Genomic DNA, 17208 nt, shown 5'->3' with positions numbered 1-17208 from the left:
CGGGGTCTGAAATATTCTTCCATTACGCATTTTTCAGTATGAAAATAAAACACCACACACACACAAAAAAGAACTGTATTTACTGCGTTTCTGGGAATATTCACTGGAAGATGCCACAATATGCAGGAGGGTGCATCCATCTCTGTCTTGCTGGTTGATCCTATCCTTCAAGTCTGGCCTCTGAGTCAGTAACCACCTGAAGAGATGGTTCTTTCCTGAATGGTCAAAAAACCCACTTGTTACAAATAGTGAACAGAGATACAGCAGAAACAGATCCTGGTTTTTCCCCTATGGAGTGGCAAGATGCACCTGTATGAAATCTTTTCTCGAAGATGGGGAGTAGGGGAGGGAAGAAATACGTGGAAAAAAAAAAATCAATGTAAGAGCCAGCTGCATTGTGGGAGCATGATGCTATGTTCTCGATGACTCACAGCAAGCGCAAATCTGAGGTTGACTCACAACTCTTCAGCACGCATAGAAACTGTTGCTCCACACTGAGGTGGCAGGAGGAAATACTGTATTTTCATGAAAGCTGATATATGCAGGTTACAAAAGACCCACATCAACCACAGTTTTGCCTCAAACCACAAAGAGAACAACCATATTAGGGTTTGTACCACTATCAGGCACAGATGATCAAAGAGAGTTGTTTGCAATGTTTTTAAAATAGTACCTTATTAGCACATGCAAGGTCATACCTAGATGAGCTTTTTTTTAAACTAATGAGATCAGATCTAGCTGTCGGTTCTCTGATGAAGGCCACCATTATTTTATTTTAGCTATGGATGTCACTCACTTGCTTTGATACACAGTCTGATAACAGCATGAAGCAGATACACTCCAATGGATTCAACTTTCGCCCCAATGGAAATTAGCCACTTGACTAACTCTGCTACTTCTTGCATCTTCTCACCATGCCCATACAACTCAGAAGTCTGGTAAAGAGAACAATTACAACACATTATTTTTACATACACAGAAGGCATTTATTTTTTAATCCTATTTCCATGTTTTTTATGGCAAGAATCAGTGGAACAACAACAATCAAGCCATATCCACTGTAAAATGAAACATTTATTATATAGGTAACAATTCCAGTAGAAGCTCAAAACAAATACTCTTCTCCTGTGAGATGTTCATGAAACTTAAAAGAATCTCCTCGTGCTCTGAAGAGCACTGAACCTAAAATTTATTTTATAATACGTATTTCCATATTTCTTCTCCGTAATTGACTGCAACTTTCGGCCTTACACTTGTCTTTTAAATGTTACTGTATCTCAGTGCACATATTGCTGTAACTAGATATTGTGCCTGTATTTTAAGCTTGGATGAGGCAGCTTATGCAGGGAGTTACCCCAAAGCAAGAAAAGGCTGCAGAAATACTTGAAACTGGGAAAAGGGAGTTAGAGCCTGGGGGAAGGAGGTTTAGGGAACTCAGGTAACCAGCTCAGGAACCCCATGGATAGAGAGAAAGGAAAAGCCCTACTTTCATCCAGCTCAGGAAGCACCTGGTGTTAAGACAACAATGACAATACGACTGCTTACACAAAGAAAAGGTGTTAAGCCTTAGGAGACAGATTTTTGGCCAGATAAATTCCTAGAAGCTCATCTGATAAAAGTATGGAACTTACAGGGACATTTACAGACCAAGATTGAAAGCACGCAGCCTGAGCAGAAGGCAGCTGAACTGAAAAAGGATGTTTGAGCAAGGACTTCATGAGCATGAAGCACAGTCTACGAGGGGCACAGCAATTTGCGGAACTCTGGAGGTGGGCAGAGAAAGCTCAGGCGGAAATTGAGACAATATGCCAGAAGGATCAGGACATGAGGGGGTGGTCGGAAACTGTTCAGACATCATTTCTCCATTTGTGCCAGTCATCTTTTTAAATAGCAGTCTTCACACATGCTTCCAACATCCACAAATAAATCTTTTTTTCTAACACCTCACGCCAAATTTTGACTGGCAAGAATTACTGTTTGCGCAGTTACAAAAAACAAAATATAACAAATTACAGGGAGAATGCAGTGGCAGCAGGGGAAGTTCGATTTGTCAGAAAGCCATGTTTTCTAATTTTTGCAAAAGAAAAGCAGCGTTTAGGAATCTTTCGTCCTGATTCTTTCAGTCTTCCACATGTACAACAAACCCACTAGAACAGCTAAGACCGGTGGGGCCAACTCAATAACCAAGGACATACTATTTTGCAAAGGCAACCCACTTTTATCCTCCTCTCTCAATGAGGCATCTTGATTTGCTTACCTAGGAAGAAAGATTTTTTGCTGACACCCTACATGTGTCCTCTACTGCACTGACATGCTTTACTGTCATGTGAGGAGCACATTCACCCCATGCAGGACTCCTTTGCACCAGACCACCCAAACTATGGCAGCGGCAGCGGACACCTTTGCTTGGGAGCTGCTTTAAGCTGAGGCTTTCATGCCTTTGTCCCCACCACAGCCATGCTGCTCTAGCACCACAGCCATGTCACTGCCTGGTCATCGGTCTGGCTGATCGAGGACCCAACCCTGACCCACCCTCCCTTCTTGCAAAAAAATGAGCAAACACACAAGGGATGATGGTGGGCAGCATGAAGTCCCATATGGGCTACTCTGCTGGCACTGACACGGCATACCTGCTTAAGGGTAACTAACCAGGGCATGCTTGCATATATTCACCCACTAATTCTTCTGCTATCACTATAAACAACCCTATGAATATATGTCGATTTGTTTCCCTTGCATTACCCTTCTTTTTCAGAACTACTCCTGCTCACTCTGTCAGGCACCCAACTGAGATACATTTGTGGAAAAAGCACAAAATTGAAATTATTATGAGCAAAGTAACACAAACACTGCAACAGCCAAATGGCAAATTCTGGCACATTCCATCAATATGCCCTAAACTGTTAATGTGCCAGCAGTAAATGCCAAGCAAGTGTACCACGTAGCCTACAGTTAACATCTTCCGAAGCTTCCGTCAGGAAAACCACAGTGTTCTAAGAAATCAAGTATACTTCAGCATAAAGCCTAATGGAATTTCTCAATGAATGCGTAACCATATCTTTTAAAGATAAAAGAAATGGAAAAATAAAGCAAAAAAATGCATACAGAGAAGAATTTTTTAATCGTCCATAAGAAATGCTTTACTTAACTGCAGTTGAGACAGGCTGGGCATCCAGTGTGTGGTAGGCAGACACATACACTGTGAGATGCCTTCAGAAAGTCGGTATGTTACTGCTACAGCCATTGGCTGTTCCTGAGTTGCAGAGCTGGTGAACGCCCAGCAGCTCCTGGCTCACAGTCAGCCTCCGGCTACACGCCGGTTCCCGAGGGGCCAGAAGCAATGACTGCACACCCCTTCGTGCATTCAAAGTGTTTTGGTGGGATACCCACGCACAAAGGCAGAGGCAAGCTGCAGCGAGCCCCCACAAGACCACCGAGCTCACAGCGCAATGTGGGAGGGACTCTGGAGTGTACCGGCGTGCACGGCACAGCACAGGCACGGCCAACCAGCAGCAAACTACGCATGAGCACGGCAGCTTCCGACAGCTGGAAGATTTTATTTTATCCTGCCAGCACAGAAAGCTTTGGAGGTTCCCAAATGCTGCAGAACACAAGGAATCACAAGATAAAGAGCAAGTTTCAGAAGAGCAACTTAAGGATCAAATTCTGCTGTCTGCAGATGCCATTTCAGTGAAAGGCATTAGGAATTGTGGCTTCTTGGTCTACGACTTCATGTTTCCATCTTGCCAAAATCCTCCAAGTCATTTGGAAAGTGCCAAAGCCTTTAGGGAGAAATTTGAGCAGTTGCTGCCTAGTTACAAAGTAACTTACCAAAACTTTGGGGCATGGAGGGGAGGGAAAATTCCAACACTGCACCCAGCTCATGTCCCTGTAATCATCAAGCAGTCCAGAGACAGGCTAGCAACACATAAAAACACCCTATCCCAGGGATATCATAAATTGCCTTAGTTGGAAAACATATCCACCTTAACCGTCAGATATTTTCTACATTAAGTTCTCAGGTTCCAAGCATGACATGAATAGCTTGCTGTGCTTGAGACAAAGATGACTTCTTTTGATCAAATTAAAGGAAACATTAAATTACATACAGAAGTTATGCAAATTAAGGTTTTTTTTTTAACATACAAATGAAAATGGACAAAACAGATTATTTAATATAAACATAAAGTCCATGTATTATTTACCATTTTATTTTTCTTTGATCTTTTTAGCCTTGCACACAAGATGGAAAATCTCTCACTAAAGCAAACAGGAAGAAAAGAAATAAACACAAGAAAAAGAAAGGATGCTACTTTACCTCAAAGAGATTCTTCAGTGATAATTGGTTGACTCTGAGATTGGTGGGCAACTCTTTCTTCTCAGATAACAACAACAGAAGAGACTGGGAAAAGACACATTAGTAGTCTTATAAGCATGGTTAGAAATTTTCTTTTCCACTGCCTCATCAGGTCTTGTAGGAAAGCAAACAAGGGCTAGCAACGTTTCAGATCTTTTTTTAAGATCAAAACAGATTACTCAATCTCCCTTTCCATTTATCAACTGAATTGATGTAATACACAGTGGACTGTGGGAAGCTATGACCGATGAAAGTTTCCTCAGAAATAAAAACCATGTAGAAACGTCAGGCCTTAAAAGCCTCTGGGAAGTGACCCTTCACTTTAGGAATGGGCCTTTACATTTATGGGGATGAGACTCCCCAGTTACATCAACATCCTGAGCAGAAAGCAAGAAATGCATACTATACCTTTTTCAGTTTTCTCCGTTTTCCTAAAAACTTTGCCTTGCTCCTGGAAAAACCACCTAGCTTCACCAGAGGATAAGGGAAGAACTAGAGTCACCTACCTGGACTTCTGTAAGACCTTTGATATAGACCCCCACAAACTTCTTAGCTCTAAATTGGACATATAGGGGTTCAATGGATGGACTGTTGGATGGATAAGGAATTGGCTGGATCGCTGCATCCAAAGATTTCTAGTCAACAGCTCAGTGTCCAAGTGGAAACCAGTAACGAGTAGTGTCCCTTAAGGGTCTGTACTGGGACCAGTACTATTTAATACTTTCATCAACAACATGGACAGTGGGCTTGCGTGGTGCAATCACTCAGCAAGTTTGGAAATGGCACCAAGCTGAGTGATGCATTTGATAGGCTAGAGGGACGGGATGCCATCCAGAAGGACGTGGACAGGCTTGAAGGAATGAGCCCATGCAAACCTCATGAAGTTCAACAAGGGTCCTGCACCTGGGTAGGGGCAGCCCCTAGTATCAGTACAGACTATGGGAGGAAGGGATTGAGAGCAGTCCTGCCAAGAAGGGCTTGGGGGTACTGGTGGATGAAAAATTGGATCATAGCTGGCAATGTGCGCTCGCAGCCCAGAAAGCCAATTGCATCCTGGGCTGCATCAAAACAAGCGTGGCCAGCAGGTCAGGCGAGGTGGTTCTCCCCCTCTGCTCCACTCTGGTGAGACCCCACCTGGAGAACTGCGTCCAGCTCTGGAGCCCTCAGCACAAGAAAGACATGGACCTGTTGGAGCAGATCCAGAGAAGGGCCACCAGAATGATCAGAGGGATGGCACACCTCTCCTGTGAGGACAGGCTGAGAGAGTTGGGGTTGTTCAGCCTAAGAAGAGAAGGCTCCAGGGAGACCTTATTGCAGCCTTTCTATAGATAGAGGGGGCTTCTGAGAGACTTTTTAACAAGACTTATAGTGATAGGACAAGGGGCAATGGTTTTAACCTGAAAAAGGGTAAGTTTAAATTGGACATAAGGTAGAAATTTTCTATGATACGTGTGGTGATACACTGGAACAGGTTGCCCAGAGAAGGTGTGGATCCCATCACTGGAAGTGTTCAAAATCAAGTTGGACGGAGCTCTGAGCAACTTGGTCTAGTTGGAAGATGTCTCTGCTCATTGTTGGGGGGTTGGACTAGATGACCTTTAAAAGGTCCCTTCCAACCCAAAGATTCTATGATTCTCTGGGGAATGTGGGGCTGCAGTCAATGCATTGCAGCCCCTCTCTGTTGCTCCCTCCTTCTCATGCTTTTCCCCTGCTCCAGCATGGGTCCTCCCTGGGCTGTGGTTCCTGTCAGGAGCCTGCTCCTGCATGGCCTCTCCACAGGCTGCAAGGGAAGTCCTGCTCCAGGCCTGAAGCGCTTCCTCCCGCTCCCTCCTCTCCTGGAACAGGAACAGGGCTGTTCCTCACTTTTTCCCCCTCACTCTGCCAGGCAGCCTTTTGCCCTTTCTTAAACATGCTTCCCCAAGGGGCCACCATCTTGGCTGAGGGGCTCAGCTGTGCCCTGCAATGGGTCTGCTGGCACCTGCTGGAATCAGCCATGCCTGCCACAGGGCAGCCCCAAGCGTCTCCGCACAGAGGCCCCTGCAGCCTCCCCACCAGCTCCTTGCCACTGACACCCAAATAATCATGACAGTGATCAATTTTATATAGTCACCACAGAAAAGAGGACTGAAATAATTTCAGGTGATTCACCTTCTGATTTTTCTAAATTACTTGGTTTTGTTTAATAACCATGTACTTCCTCTGAGATGCTCCTTTATTAGTGGGTCTTTCACAGACAGCTTCAAAAGTCCAGCTTGTCATACAGAAGGAAAAGTAAAAGGGACCATAAATACATAGGTATTTTTTTTCCCCTCTAATTTCCTTCAAGAATAATGACACCAGATGGCACCATAAATCATAACAGAGACAACAGCCAGAGACAAGTGGGATTTCAGGTTCGCTGTATACCTTCAAGAAATAAATTTCAGAAATTATTTATCACTAAAAGTATTTTTCAAGTCTTAAAAATCAAGACGTTTGAAGCAGGGAACAATAAGTACCCATTGTTTGGGATTTTAAAGGTAACAGGAACTTACTCTGAAGAGGTAAGACATGAGGACCTATGATGCAGCAGTAGGTAACGCAGCGACAGACTTACCCGCCACTTCCCTTTCTGAGCCAACCTTTCTATCACTGCTTGCCAAATCACAGCATCAAACCTTGTGCTGAAAATATAATCATATGCAGGGGGAAAAGTTGGTGGAAAGACTCTCTCATCTGCAAGAATAAGCAATCAAGGAAACTATTTAGTATACAAAGCACTTTTAAAATTGGGGTCTCCAATTAATTTACTTCATTGCACAGAGACAATTTTAGCACTGATTAATACCCAGGAGAATGCCAAACGGGGGCTTAAATATCCCTGGCTATCCAACTGATACGGCACCTTGTCTTCAGTGGCCAGTCTTCATTAAACAAGGGGAAAAAAAAATTAATCCCTGCCCTCAGGAAACACATCTAAGTCCCAAGACATTGTGAACTTCATGGTGGTTCTTCCACTTGTGGGTGAGCCCAACTACGGATGCTGCTAAAGCTAATCAAGGTTCTTAACATGGGGCTACAGGTTCAAGTAAATGCAGCAGGGGCACAACCTGCAATCGCCCGGCATGCCTGCAGGCCCCATCAGACAAAGCTTGTGAACCAGACAAAAAAGCAAGTATAGAAGGAGAGGCTGAGGAGAGGGCAGCAAGACACAGGGTGGACATTGCTCAGAAAAACCCCACAATGCCACAGAAAGGCCAAATTCCCTCTTTTCATTGCTGCCCATTACTAGCTGAGGGAAAGTCCCCCACACTGGAATACAGGGCACTACAAACTCAGGTTTAAGCTGAGTATCTTCTAACTATTTTCAAATCTACCTAGCTAAAAGAAAAGCAGAGTGGTTTGGACAAAAACCACTAAAGCCTTAGGGGTCTGGAGCTCCAAATCTCTAACCTTGTCGCCCTGACTCTAAATTTCAACCTTTTCTAACTATTCCACAACAGACCTGTTCTTGTGAGATAACACACTTCCCTGCACAGTGTTTTGGGACCATTGATATCTGCTGTATACAAACTGGACCAAGTTCACCACATCCTTTTGATTAGGTCGCTCAACATATTCATAATTCTCAAACAGACCTGAGGCACTAAGTACCAAATAAATCATCTCACGAAGCATGCCCTACCAGGGACTTGTGTTGTCCCCACTATTGAAAGGCTCTTAGAAAAATTAAGCTCTTAAATTGAGTTTACCATTGATACTTATGAAGATTCCTGCTACAAAATCAGCAACTTGAGTCCGATCTGCAGAAGCATTCAGGAGAATCAAACCTTTATGAAACATAGAAATCGCCTCATAAGAGTCTGATAACATGATCAATGAGTGGCCAGCTCTATAATAAGCCTGAGAAAAAAAAAAAAGAACAAAAAAAGACCATTGTTGGGAAAATATTCAGAGATCTTTACTACAAAACAAGATGTTACCATTTTTTTCCTAAATTCTCTAATTATGCTATAAAAATGACATGTAGTATTATTTTTACAGCTTCTTACACACAGATCCAAAAACAGTCCAATAAACATCCCTTGAAATTCACAATATGCTACTGAAATCATCACAGATACTAAGAGTGATAAATCCTGGCATATAAAATTTGGAAAATAACTACAGGATGAAAGACATACTGTTAGCAACTATATTTTAATCTCCTTTGGACAGGATTTTTTTTTTGTCACAAGGTCCAGAATATATGTTTATGTCCCCATGTCACTGCATTTTGCAGTATTTACCACAATGCATATATTCTTCAGCCTTTGGCACCTGAACATGTTTATATTCACCACTGAACTAGGTTGTACTGGTTCAGAGTCGCAGTGGAACCAATTTGTCCAAGCCAGATAACTGCCATGCTGCAATACAGTGCAAGTTAAATTGCTATTTGCATGCAATTTTACCAAATCTAAATCAAATACCTCCTACTAGAGCCTTTGGAAGACTGTAGTGGTTGATCCAGAAGACTTATTTATTGTACATAAAAGCCAATCCAGGTGTATGCCTCCATATTATAAATACTGTACAACCGCTGCTTAATCCTAACAGATGAGTATTTGAGTCAATGTGTACTTAATCAATGTGTATTTAGTCACAAGCGTATGTGTAGGGTATTGTTCTGTCCACTGGAAATACAATACGACCTTGATCATCACGTACTGTTCCCAGGAACTGTAGGCTTATTAACATGTAAAGAATACTTGGGCAGATTGCCCTTGGGAGTTTTCAAAGCTAAGTCCCCATCCCAGCCCCGACTGCTGTCAGCGACTGATGAATCTGTACTGTGAGCCACTTGCGGTCTTAACGGAGCCTGAACACAGAACTGGTGAACCTCACCACAGATGGGATCTACACAGCGTGCCGTGGCCTGACCAGAGACCTGGCCGGTGCTGCGCCATCCCTGGGTCTCCAGCATCACAAGGGCACATAAGATTTTATTACTTGCTATCACCTTGTCTGGGATATTAATAAAATATTTATCTTCCTTGAAAGCATTGGTGCCTCTCTGGGAGCCAGAAAGAACAAGCATCTCCTGGCGCAAAAGAGAGCTGATTCATTTTATTAAAAGGGCTATTACAGTAGTAATTCTGATGCTCATCTACAGAGTCAGACACTGATTATGGAATTTTATGCTATTATTTGCTTATCACACCTCAAAACCAAAACACAATAAAAAGCAGATAGTGATATTTGTTTTAAAAAGTCATGCAAAAACTGCCAGCTTAAACATCTGAATACCTTAACATACTCTGGATCCCAGTGTAGGCTCTGGTAGGCTGAAAACACTGCTTCTCTCCATTTACCAAGATTGTACAAGGCAGTTGATTTGTTGCAGTGTAACACAGCTATGTCCCTGGAACACCTAAAAATACATTTTTAGCATAACCGTTTATTTGCTTGAAAAAGGACGTATCGTACTTTATAGTTAGCAACGAGAAAAAAGAAAAAAGTAGAGGTAGAAATGGAGTTGTAGAGAATAAAGATCATTTGAACATCAGCGATCAAATCTCTTCGTGACATCCTAAATAATACCTTAGTGTTACCCTTAGTGATATCCTGGTCTCTTCTGAAGCAGAAAGCCAATCCACTAGAATAACACAGTATGAGGATTTAGAGTTTAGACCATCTCGACACACCTAGATACAGCTCAGTGAAAGCCAATGGCCAAGAACAGGAGAAAACAGACACACAAATGGAAGCTGCTAGGTGGAAAGAATGCTAAACAGATTTTGGTCACCAAAAAAACAACCTAAACCCATTTTACCGTACCAGCAGTTGATGAAGTCAACAGAATTACCCACATTTACACCAGCTAAGAAATAAAGAAATGTATTTTAGAGAACAGAATATACTGAAGTATATAAAGCATCTCCTGTATCCAAGAGAGCTTCTGGAAAGAGCTGTACATGAGTGACAGGACTACAGTCCACAGGGTGCTGGGGAGCCCAGAAAGCCTGCCTTGCCTGCGCTCAAACACATAGTACGTGCCACGGAGCTGCATCCTTCATCTTAATCCTATATACTAATGTACACTCAAGAACGTTGTTTCAACTACACTGAACGTGTTCGGAGCACACTCTGGCATGCAAGCAAATACTGACGAGGCAACCCACGGCAAGGGGAAAGGAGACACTCAGGAGCGGATCCCTGCAGTACGACGAAGTCCCGCTGCCCATGAGGGGCAGGCGCTGGATGTAGCCTGCTCGGCTCTGTCCTCACTCAGTCCTACTCCCTGCATATGCTCCAGACTTATTTTACTAACTAGTCTAAACAGCTAATAGTCAAAATAAATGAATGGCTGGTGTTAAATTAGGTTAGCAGTAGTGTTAACACACAGTAGTAATGAATATTTAATAGTTAACACAATACTCAACTATTTAATCATTAATAACATTAGCAACTGGTGTTGACTGACGAAAACAAGCACTTAACATTTGGAAAGAAATACCCAAAGAACTCTTCTGCTGAAAAGTTATTTTTTTAAGAAAACTGAGAATACTAAGACAGACCAAATAACAAGAATAAAGTAACTTGCATGAATAGTTTTAAAGATAATCAGATGACTCAGGTAACAAGAGGCCATAGGCATGACCAGTACACGGCAGAATCACAGCAAGATTAATCCATGGCATGTCAGCTAAGAAACAGAAGTAATTTAACAGAAACCAACACGGTTTATGGAAAATTAATTTGAGCTTTAATTACACTAATTTGTAACTGATGTTTAATAAAAATATTCAGATTACAGTCACTAAACAATATCACACATATATGTCAGCAACAGCAATTCCTCTTTAATTATAAAACTGGTACACTGAAGAGTGTGACAAAAGATACAAGAAAATCAGGTGTCAGGGCAAGAAATACAGTTCTGAGTTAACTGCACTACTGTACAAATTTCAGGCTAGTCTTACGATTTACATTTACATTCAAGAATACTTACTGGACCCATTGCATTAAACAACCAAGCATGTGTAGAGCTTGATCATATTTTCTGATGGCCAAAGCGTAATTTCCATTTTTGAAATCCTGGTTCCCAGCTTGTCTCATAAATTGTGCATATTCCATGGCATCCATGCTAATAAGAGAAAAAAATTAATCAAAAGCAAGTATTAATTTATGAGACACTTCTTTCCCTAAAATCCACTTAAATTTTCACCTTAGTTTTTGCATATTTGAAAAGGAGGACAAAACAACACATCTTTTTTGTTTGCTGCAGTTTGAATAGTAAAATGTAACGCAGGTAACAACCTCACCCTTGCTGTTGATGCCTTAACTTCCCATCCACTTTTAATCAACCTCAGCTAACCAGATCTACCACCAGTAGGCATTTTTTCCAGTTTTCTTCTCAAGTCTTAAAGCATATTTTTTAAATTAAAATTCCAAATTATTTAAATGTGTGCACACAAACTAAACGCGGGAGGAAATATCCAAGAGAACAGAGTTCACATGCTTAAGAAATACAGGAATACATTGCAATTAAACACAAAACTCATTTACTTACTTTTTCTTTATGACTTTTTTGCCCAGCCTCTCTGGCTAGACATTCAATAATCCAATGTATACAAAACTGCAATGAAACTTGATTACTGCATGAAAATACTGTAACATACAGTGTTTACAGTAATGTACAATAACTGTACATTAATTATAATAATTAGTATATTAATAGTGTATGAAGACCTTGAATCAGATTTAAAACAGTTATTAAAATTAATATAGCAAGCACCCGAAGAAAACAAAGGTTGAAACAGGCATCAATTACAACCGATTTAAACAAATATTTCATCATGAAAATTTTAAAATTAAGTTCATTACATAAAACTAATCACATGGTGTCTCGGTTTAACCCCAGTGGGTAACCTGGCACCACACTGCCGCTTGCTCACCATGCCCCTGTCCCAGTGGGATGGAGGAGAGAATTAGAAGGGCAAAAGTAAGAAAGCTTGTGGGTTGAGACAAGAACAGTTTAATGATTAAAATAAAATAATTTCAAGCTTTTTTTTTTTTTTTTTTTTTTAAGAAGGCTCTGCTTCTACTTAGGGTGAAATTTTTACCCAGAGTTGTATCTTCCAGAACACAAATTCCGATCCTTTTCCAGCACTGGAGTTTCCTAGCCAAACTCCAAACTGGAGGTCGTTTAAGTAACTGGGACATCTACTGCGGGCTTTAACAACTACACCCAAGTTTGCAGACCCAAGAGATACACAGGCACGCAAATCTGACATCTCAGCCAATGACCCAAAAGAATCGCTGTGCTGACTAACACAGCATGTCTTGCTATTGCCTAACATCTTCCTGAAGCATAAACAGTTTTAACTCAAAACCACCGGACTAACCGAAAGACCTACTGTACTAGGTCTACTACACATCTACTGACCATGGCAAGCGTTAAATAAAAATGTTGTTTATTAGTCTGGCTTAAACAACACAGATAAAGGTCACAACTGCACCTGAATAACCTGTGGGTTAACCCCAGTAGGCAGCAGAAGCGCTCACTTCCCCTCACCCCCAGAGGGATGAGGGAAGAGGAAAGGAAGAATAAAAGCAAGAACAATTGTGTGTCAGGATGAAAATTGTTTAATAAGTGAAAGAGAAGTGGAAGAAGAGAGAAATAAAACAAAACAAGAGATGCAGAGGCAATCATTCACCACCTCCCACACGCAGACCGCTGCCCAGCCAGTTGCCGACTTAGGGATCGCTAATCTCCCTAAGCCCCCTCCTCTCCCTTTTTATGGCTGAGCATGAGGTTACATGGCATGGAGTATCAGTTTGGGTCATCTGCCCAGTTCTGTCCCCTCCCAATCTCTTGCGCACCCCCAATCTATTCCCTGGGGAGGGCAGAGTGAGAAACAGAGAAGGCTCCAACGCTGTGCAAACACTGCTCAGCAACAGGTAAAACATCAGTATGTTATCAGCGTTGTTTTGGTCACAAATTGAAGGCACAGCATCATATGAGCTACTATGGTGAAAACTAACTCCATCCCAGCCACAGTAGAGTAAGACAGGTTCCGCTTGTAAAGTGGGGATTTCTCCAAAGCTAAGGAGTCCACGAAACACATACATGTGCAGGGACATCCTAAGGTCTGAAAGACCCTTCCCAGTGCATTGTTGAGACCTTGTACTTCAAAGAAAAAAAAAGCCAACGAAAAACAGGCAAGATGGTCTACTGTTCACTTTTTTTACAGCTCCTGAGGCCACCAGCATGACTGTGACAGCAAAATGAAGCATATTAATTTCTACTCAAAGGATTAAAACAAAAGATTATACAGTTAAGTCAGAAACAATCGACTCCAACCCCTACTGCTGCCAGTGGGCAAAATTCCCATTTACTTGACATGTTGCCAACTCTTATGTTATTGTGATGGTTGATGTCCCACTGAACTGTTTCAGTCAGACTGTCCTCAGAAGCAGGGCAGTTTTGGGGGTTTAAAAGGCTAAGTTTTGATTCCTCTCGCTTCAGCAGATAAGCTTGAAAACACAAACAGGGGCTGCCCAGAAAAACCATTTGTCATTCTTGAAAAATGTTGTATTCCTTACACCAGCTATCAGCCTCAAAGAGGCCAGCTTGTTCTTTCTGAACATCTAAAATTGGCAATACTAAAATCTTTATAAATCTGAGAGTGAACCCAAGCAATTGCATTTGTTCTGTCTGCATTTGGTCCACACATTTTAGAAGAGAAACTGCGTGGCACTGCTTATTCACAGAGAAAGAGTGGAAGGTGTACACAGCCATGCTTTTAATTATTGCTGATACTGGAAGTTAAGCTTTGAGGTTCCATCCCTATGGCATTACCTGGTGGTAGAATAATGTTTTTATTCTTGAGGTACAGTAGCTTTCCACAATGCAAGCAACAAATGAAGTATAGCAATCTGGGGAGCTCTGCATCCGAATTAAAATAGTGATGAAAAATTAGCATCTTCCTACTTCCAGGAAATCTGACTTCTAAAGACTGTGCATTCCTCACTCCTATTAAGCAGAGGAATAGCTAATCTTTCCTTCTTCCCCCTTAACCCAACAGGCAGACATTACCAACGGCAACAGGTATGGAGAGAAAAAGCCCAACAACGCATCTAAACTGTGGTTGAGTGACAACTAAATACATTTCATCAGCATTCGAATAATTCATGTTTTCTCATCAGGAAACCTCCAGGCTCTCATTGGCTCTTGCCCAACAAAAGCATGCTGGCTCTGAGAGCGTGGTGCCACCAAGAAGGAATTGCCATGTCACCCTGACCTGCTACACCAGAAGGACCCCTCCAGCCACATGGCTGCCACTGGCACCGTCCGTACAGGCAATCCTGCAGTCACTCAGCAAAAGGACAAAAATCTTTATAAGTCTGAGAGCGAACCCAAGCATACAGGTCTTCTGAATGACATGTTCAGCGTGTCCTGGTATAGATGTATGTGAATGTCAGGGCAGGCCCAAGAAAAGAGAGGAAAAATATAGAATGAGAAGGCTCTAGCAGACCATAACTCAAAGAGGCAATGCTCTGTCTGCTGGCCAGTTTTATTTGCTTTCCTGACAACAGCAGCAGCAGTCACCAAAGACATATTTACAGAACACAGCATCCTTTGAATGCATTTAAGCATAACCCTGAGAGTTATGAAGAGAGAAAAGCTGAAAAAAATGTACTACTTTCAGGAGCTTGGCTTTTCCATTGAATGCTGAAATGACAAACAAAAAAATCTTGAAATCACCTCTACTTTCAGAGGAGGCCTTGGAGAAACAGCAGAGAAAAATACAAGTTCTGCAATCAGGATGAACAGATCATAACTGACCACGCCATAAGTACACACATTAGGAAATCTCATGCAGAAGAGGGGAAAGAAGTTGAGATTTAGACATGGCCATCCTCATGGATCTGTTGAGTCTGGAAAAAGTTGTAGTGGTATTTGTGATAATCTGAACATTTTAATCGAATGTTCAGCCAGTATCTAACGAAGAATGTGTTCAACCCTTGTAAAATATGTCAGCTCATCTTGAAGAAGCTGGTCAACTCAGATGAAAAGCCCATCATTTAGATATTTTCTCATTAGACATCCCTATCGTTAAAGACAGATTCAGACAGATAGGGATAGTCTATCATTGGATAGATTCTCACTCTGCCCTACGAAACAAAAAAAAACATTTCTGTAACAAATCACCTTGCCAGATTTGCACTAGAGCTTGGAAGTGCCAAAAGACCCTTTTCTCCCAGTAAAAGCAAGCACTGCTTTGAAAACAAAGAATGAGATTCTAGAGCAAATTTGACACCGATTAGGGTAAGCAGAGCAGCATAGTCATAGCTTCTTATGGGTGCGTGTTGCCCTGAACTTAGCACAAATTGGACTGTCGTGGTTTACTCCAGCTGACAGCTAAGCACCATGCGGATGCTCGCTCACTCTTGCACCAGTGGGATGGGGAAGAGAATCAGAAAAAAAGGTAAAACTAGTGGTTTGAGATAATGACAGTTTAATAGGACAGCAAGGGAAGAGAAAATAACAATAACAATAATAATGACAAAAGAATACACAAAATAAGTCATGCCCAATACAATTGCTCACCATCCGCTGACCAATGCCAGGCCAGTTCCTGAGCCATGGTCACATCCCCTCGGCCAATTCCAGTTTATGTACTGAGCATGACGTTATATGGTATGGAATATCCCTTTGGACAGTTTGGGTCAGCTGTCCTGGCTGTGCCCCCTCCCAGCTTCTTGTGTACCTCCTCACTGGTAGAGCACAAGAAGCTGAAAAGTCCTTAACTTAGTATAAACATTGCTTAGCAACAACTAAAACATCAGTGTGTTATCAACATCATTCTCATACTAAATCCAAAACACAGCACTATGCCAGCTATTAGGAAGAAAATTAACTCTATCCCACCCAAAGCCAGGACAGGACCAAATGAAGTTTCTTTATTGCTTTTGTGCCCTACAGCCAGCCAGTGTCCTATGCATCACAACAGTCCAGAGGTGAAGACAACGTGCATCTCTGTAGCTGTGTTTGCCTCTAAATTAATAGAGAAAGCTTTATTAGGTTGTTTCAGTCTGAACTGGAGGCCTGAACACAATCTCCGCAACTGGAAACAACCAAGCCTAAACACCACTTAGAGTTTTGCTTCTCCAGATACCCTTCCCTCCTAAGCGTTCAGCCAGAACTAGTACTAGGGGGGAACTCAGCCTACCTTTTCATAGCTCCACCAGTGCAGTACCATGCTGAATCAGTGCATCTTGAATCCGTGCAAAGCACATCTCTCTCGAGACGGGATTTGTACCTGCACTGGGTCTAGCGCGCAAGCGCTACCTCTGTATTTTGAAAGTCTGCTGTGAGAGTCCTCAGTTCTGGCTGTGCTTCCAGGAGATACTAAATGGCTGCTGGTGCACAAAGCACAGCAGAACTTCCTAGGCTGCTCTTCAATTCATACCAAGCTTTCCCCTGGAAATGTGCTTTGTAGTAAACTGATGATTGCAGGGCACAGACCTTGTCAGAAACAAGACATACATCCTTATTAATGTTTAGCAAATGCATGCCAGGGTAAGATATTAGCACAGACATCTCAATGGCCTTTTAACACCTCAAACACTATGCACAAACCAGATACGGAAGAAATGTGTGCAAGGTCTGGGTGAAACAAGGGGAGCAAGTGGAATACAAATACAAGAAAACTCAAGCTCCAGCCTAGGACCCTGCTCTGGGCAAGGCTGGACTGAATGACCCCCTCCCAAGATCCTCCTTCTCTAGAGTATGACTGTATGTTGGTTTCTATTTCTGCAAACTGTTATAAAGCAATTATTGCTAATAACTAAGCCCAGCTGCCTGAGGTCTCCACCTAGCC

At 42.1% G+C, this 17208-nt stretch overlaps 1 protein-coding gene across 1 annotated transcript in view; it reads right to left on the bottom strand.

The window, feature by feature from the left end:
* TRANK1 (tetratricopeptide repeat and ankyrin repeat containing 1) overlaps positions 1–11464 on the bottom strand; it is a gene marked incomplete at both ends in the record, with an annotated part of 47385 nt that extends 35921 nt beyond the window's left edge. Inside the window, 7 exons of the mRNA XM_082015129.1 lie at positions 84–215; positions 797–935; positions 4319–4402; positions 6954–7072; positions 8089–8239; positions 9626–9749; positions 11331–11464. Coding sequence (XP_081871255.1) covers positions 84–215; positions 797–935; positions 4319–4402; positions 6954–7072; positions 8089–8239; positions 9626–9749; positions 11331–11464 — 883 coding nt within the window. The remainder of the gene's footprint in view (positions 1–83; positions 216–796; positions 936–4318; positions 4403–6953; positions 7073–8088; positions 8240–9625; positions 9750–11330) is intronic.
* Between the last annotated feature and the right edge of the window lie 5744 nt (positions 11465–17208).

The sequence above is a fragment of the Phaethon aethereus genome, assembly GCF_964289735.1.
Source record: "Phaethon aethereus genome assembly, chromosome: 2".
Classification (NCBI taxonomy): domain Eukaryota; kingdom Metazoa; phylum Chordata; class Aves; order Phaethontiformes; family Phaethontidae; genus Phaethon; species Phaethon aethereus.
This window is presented reverse-complemented; position numbering and strand designations above follow the sequence as displayed.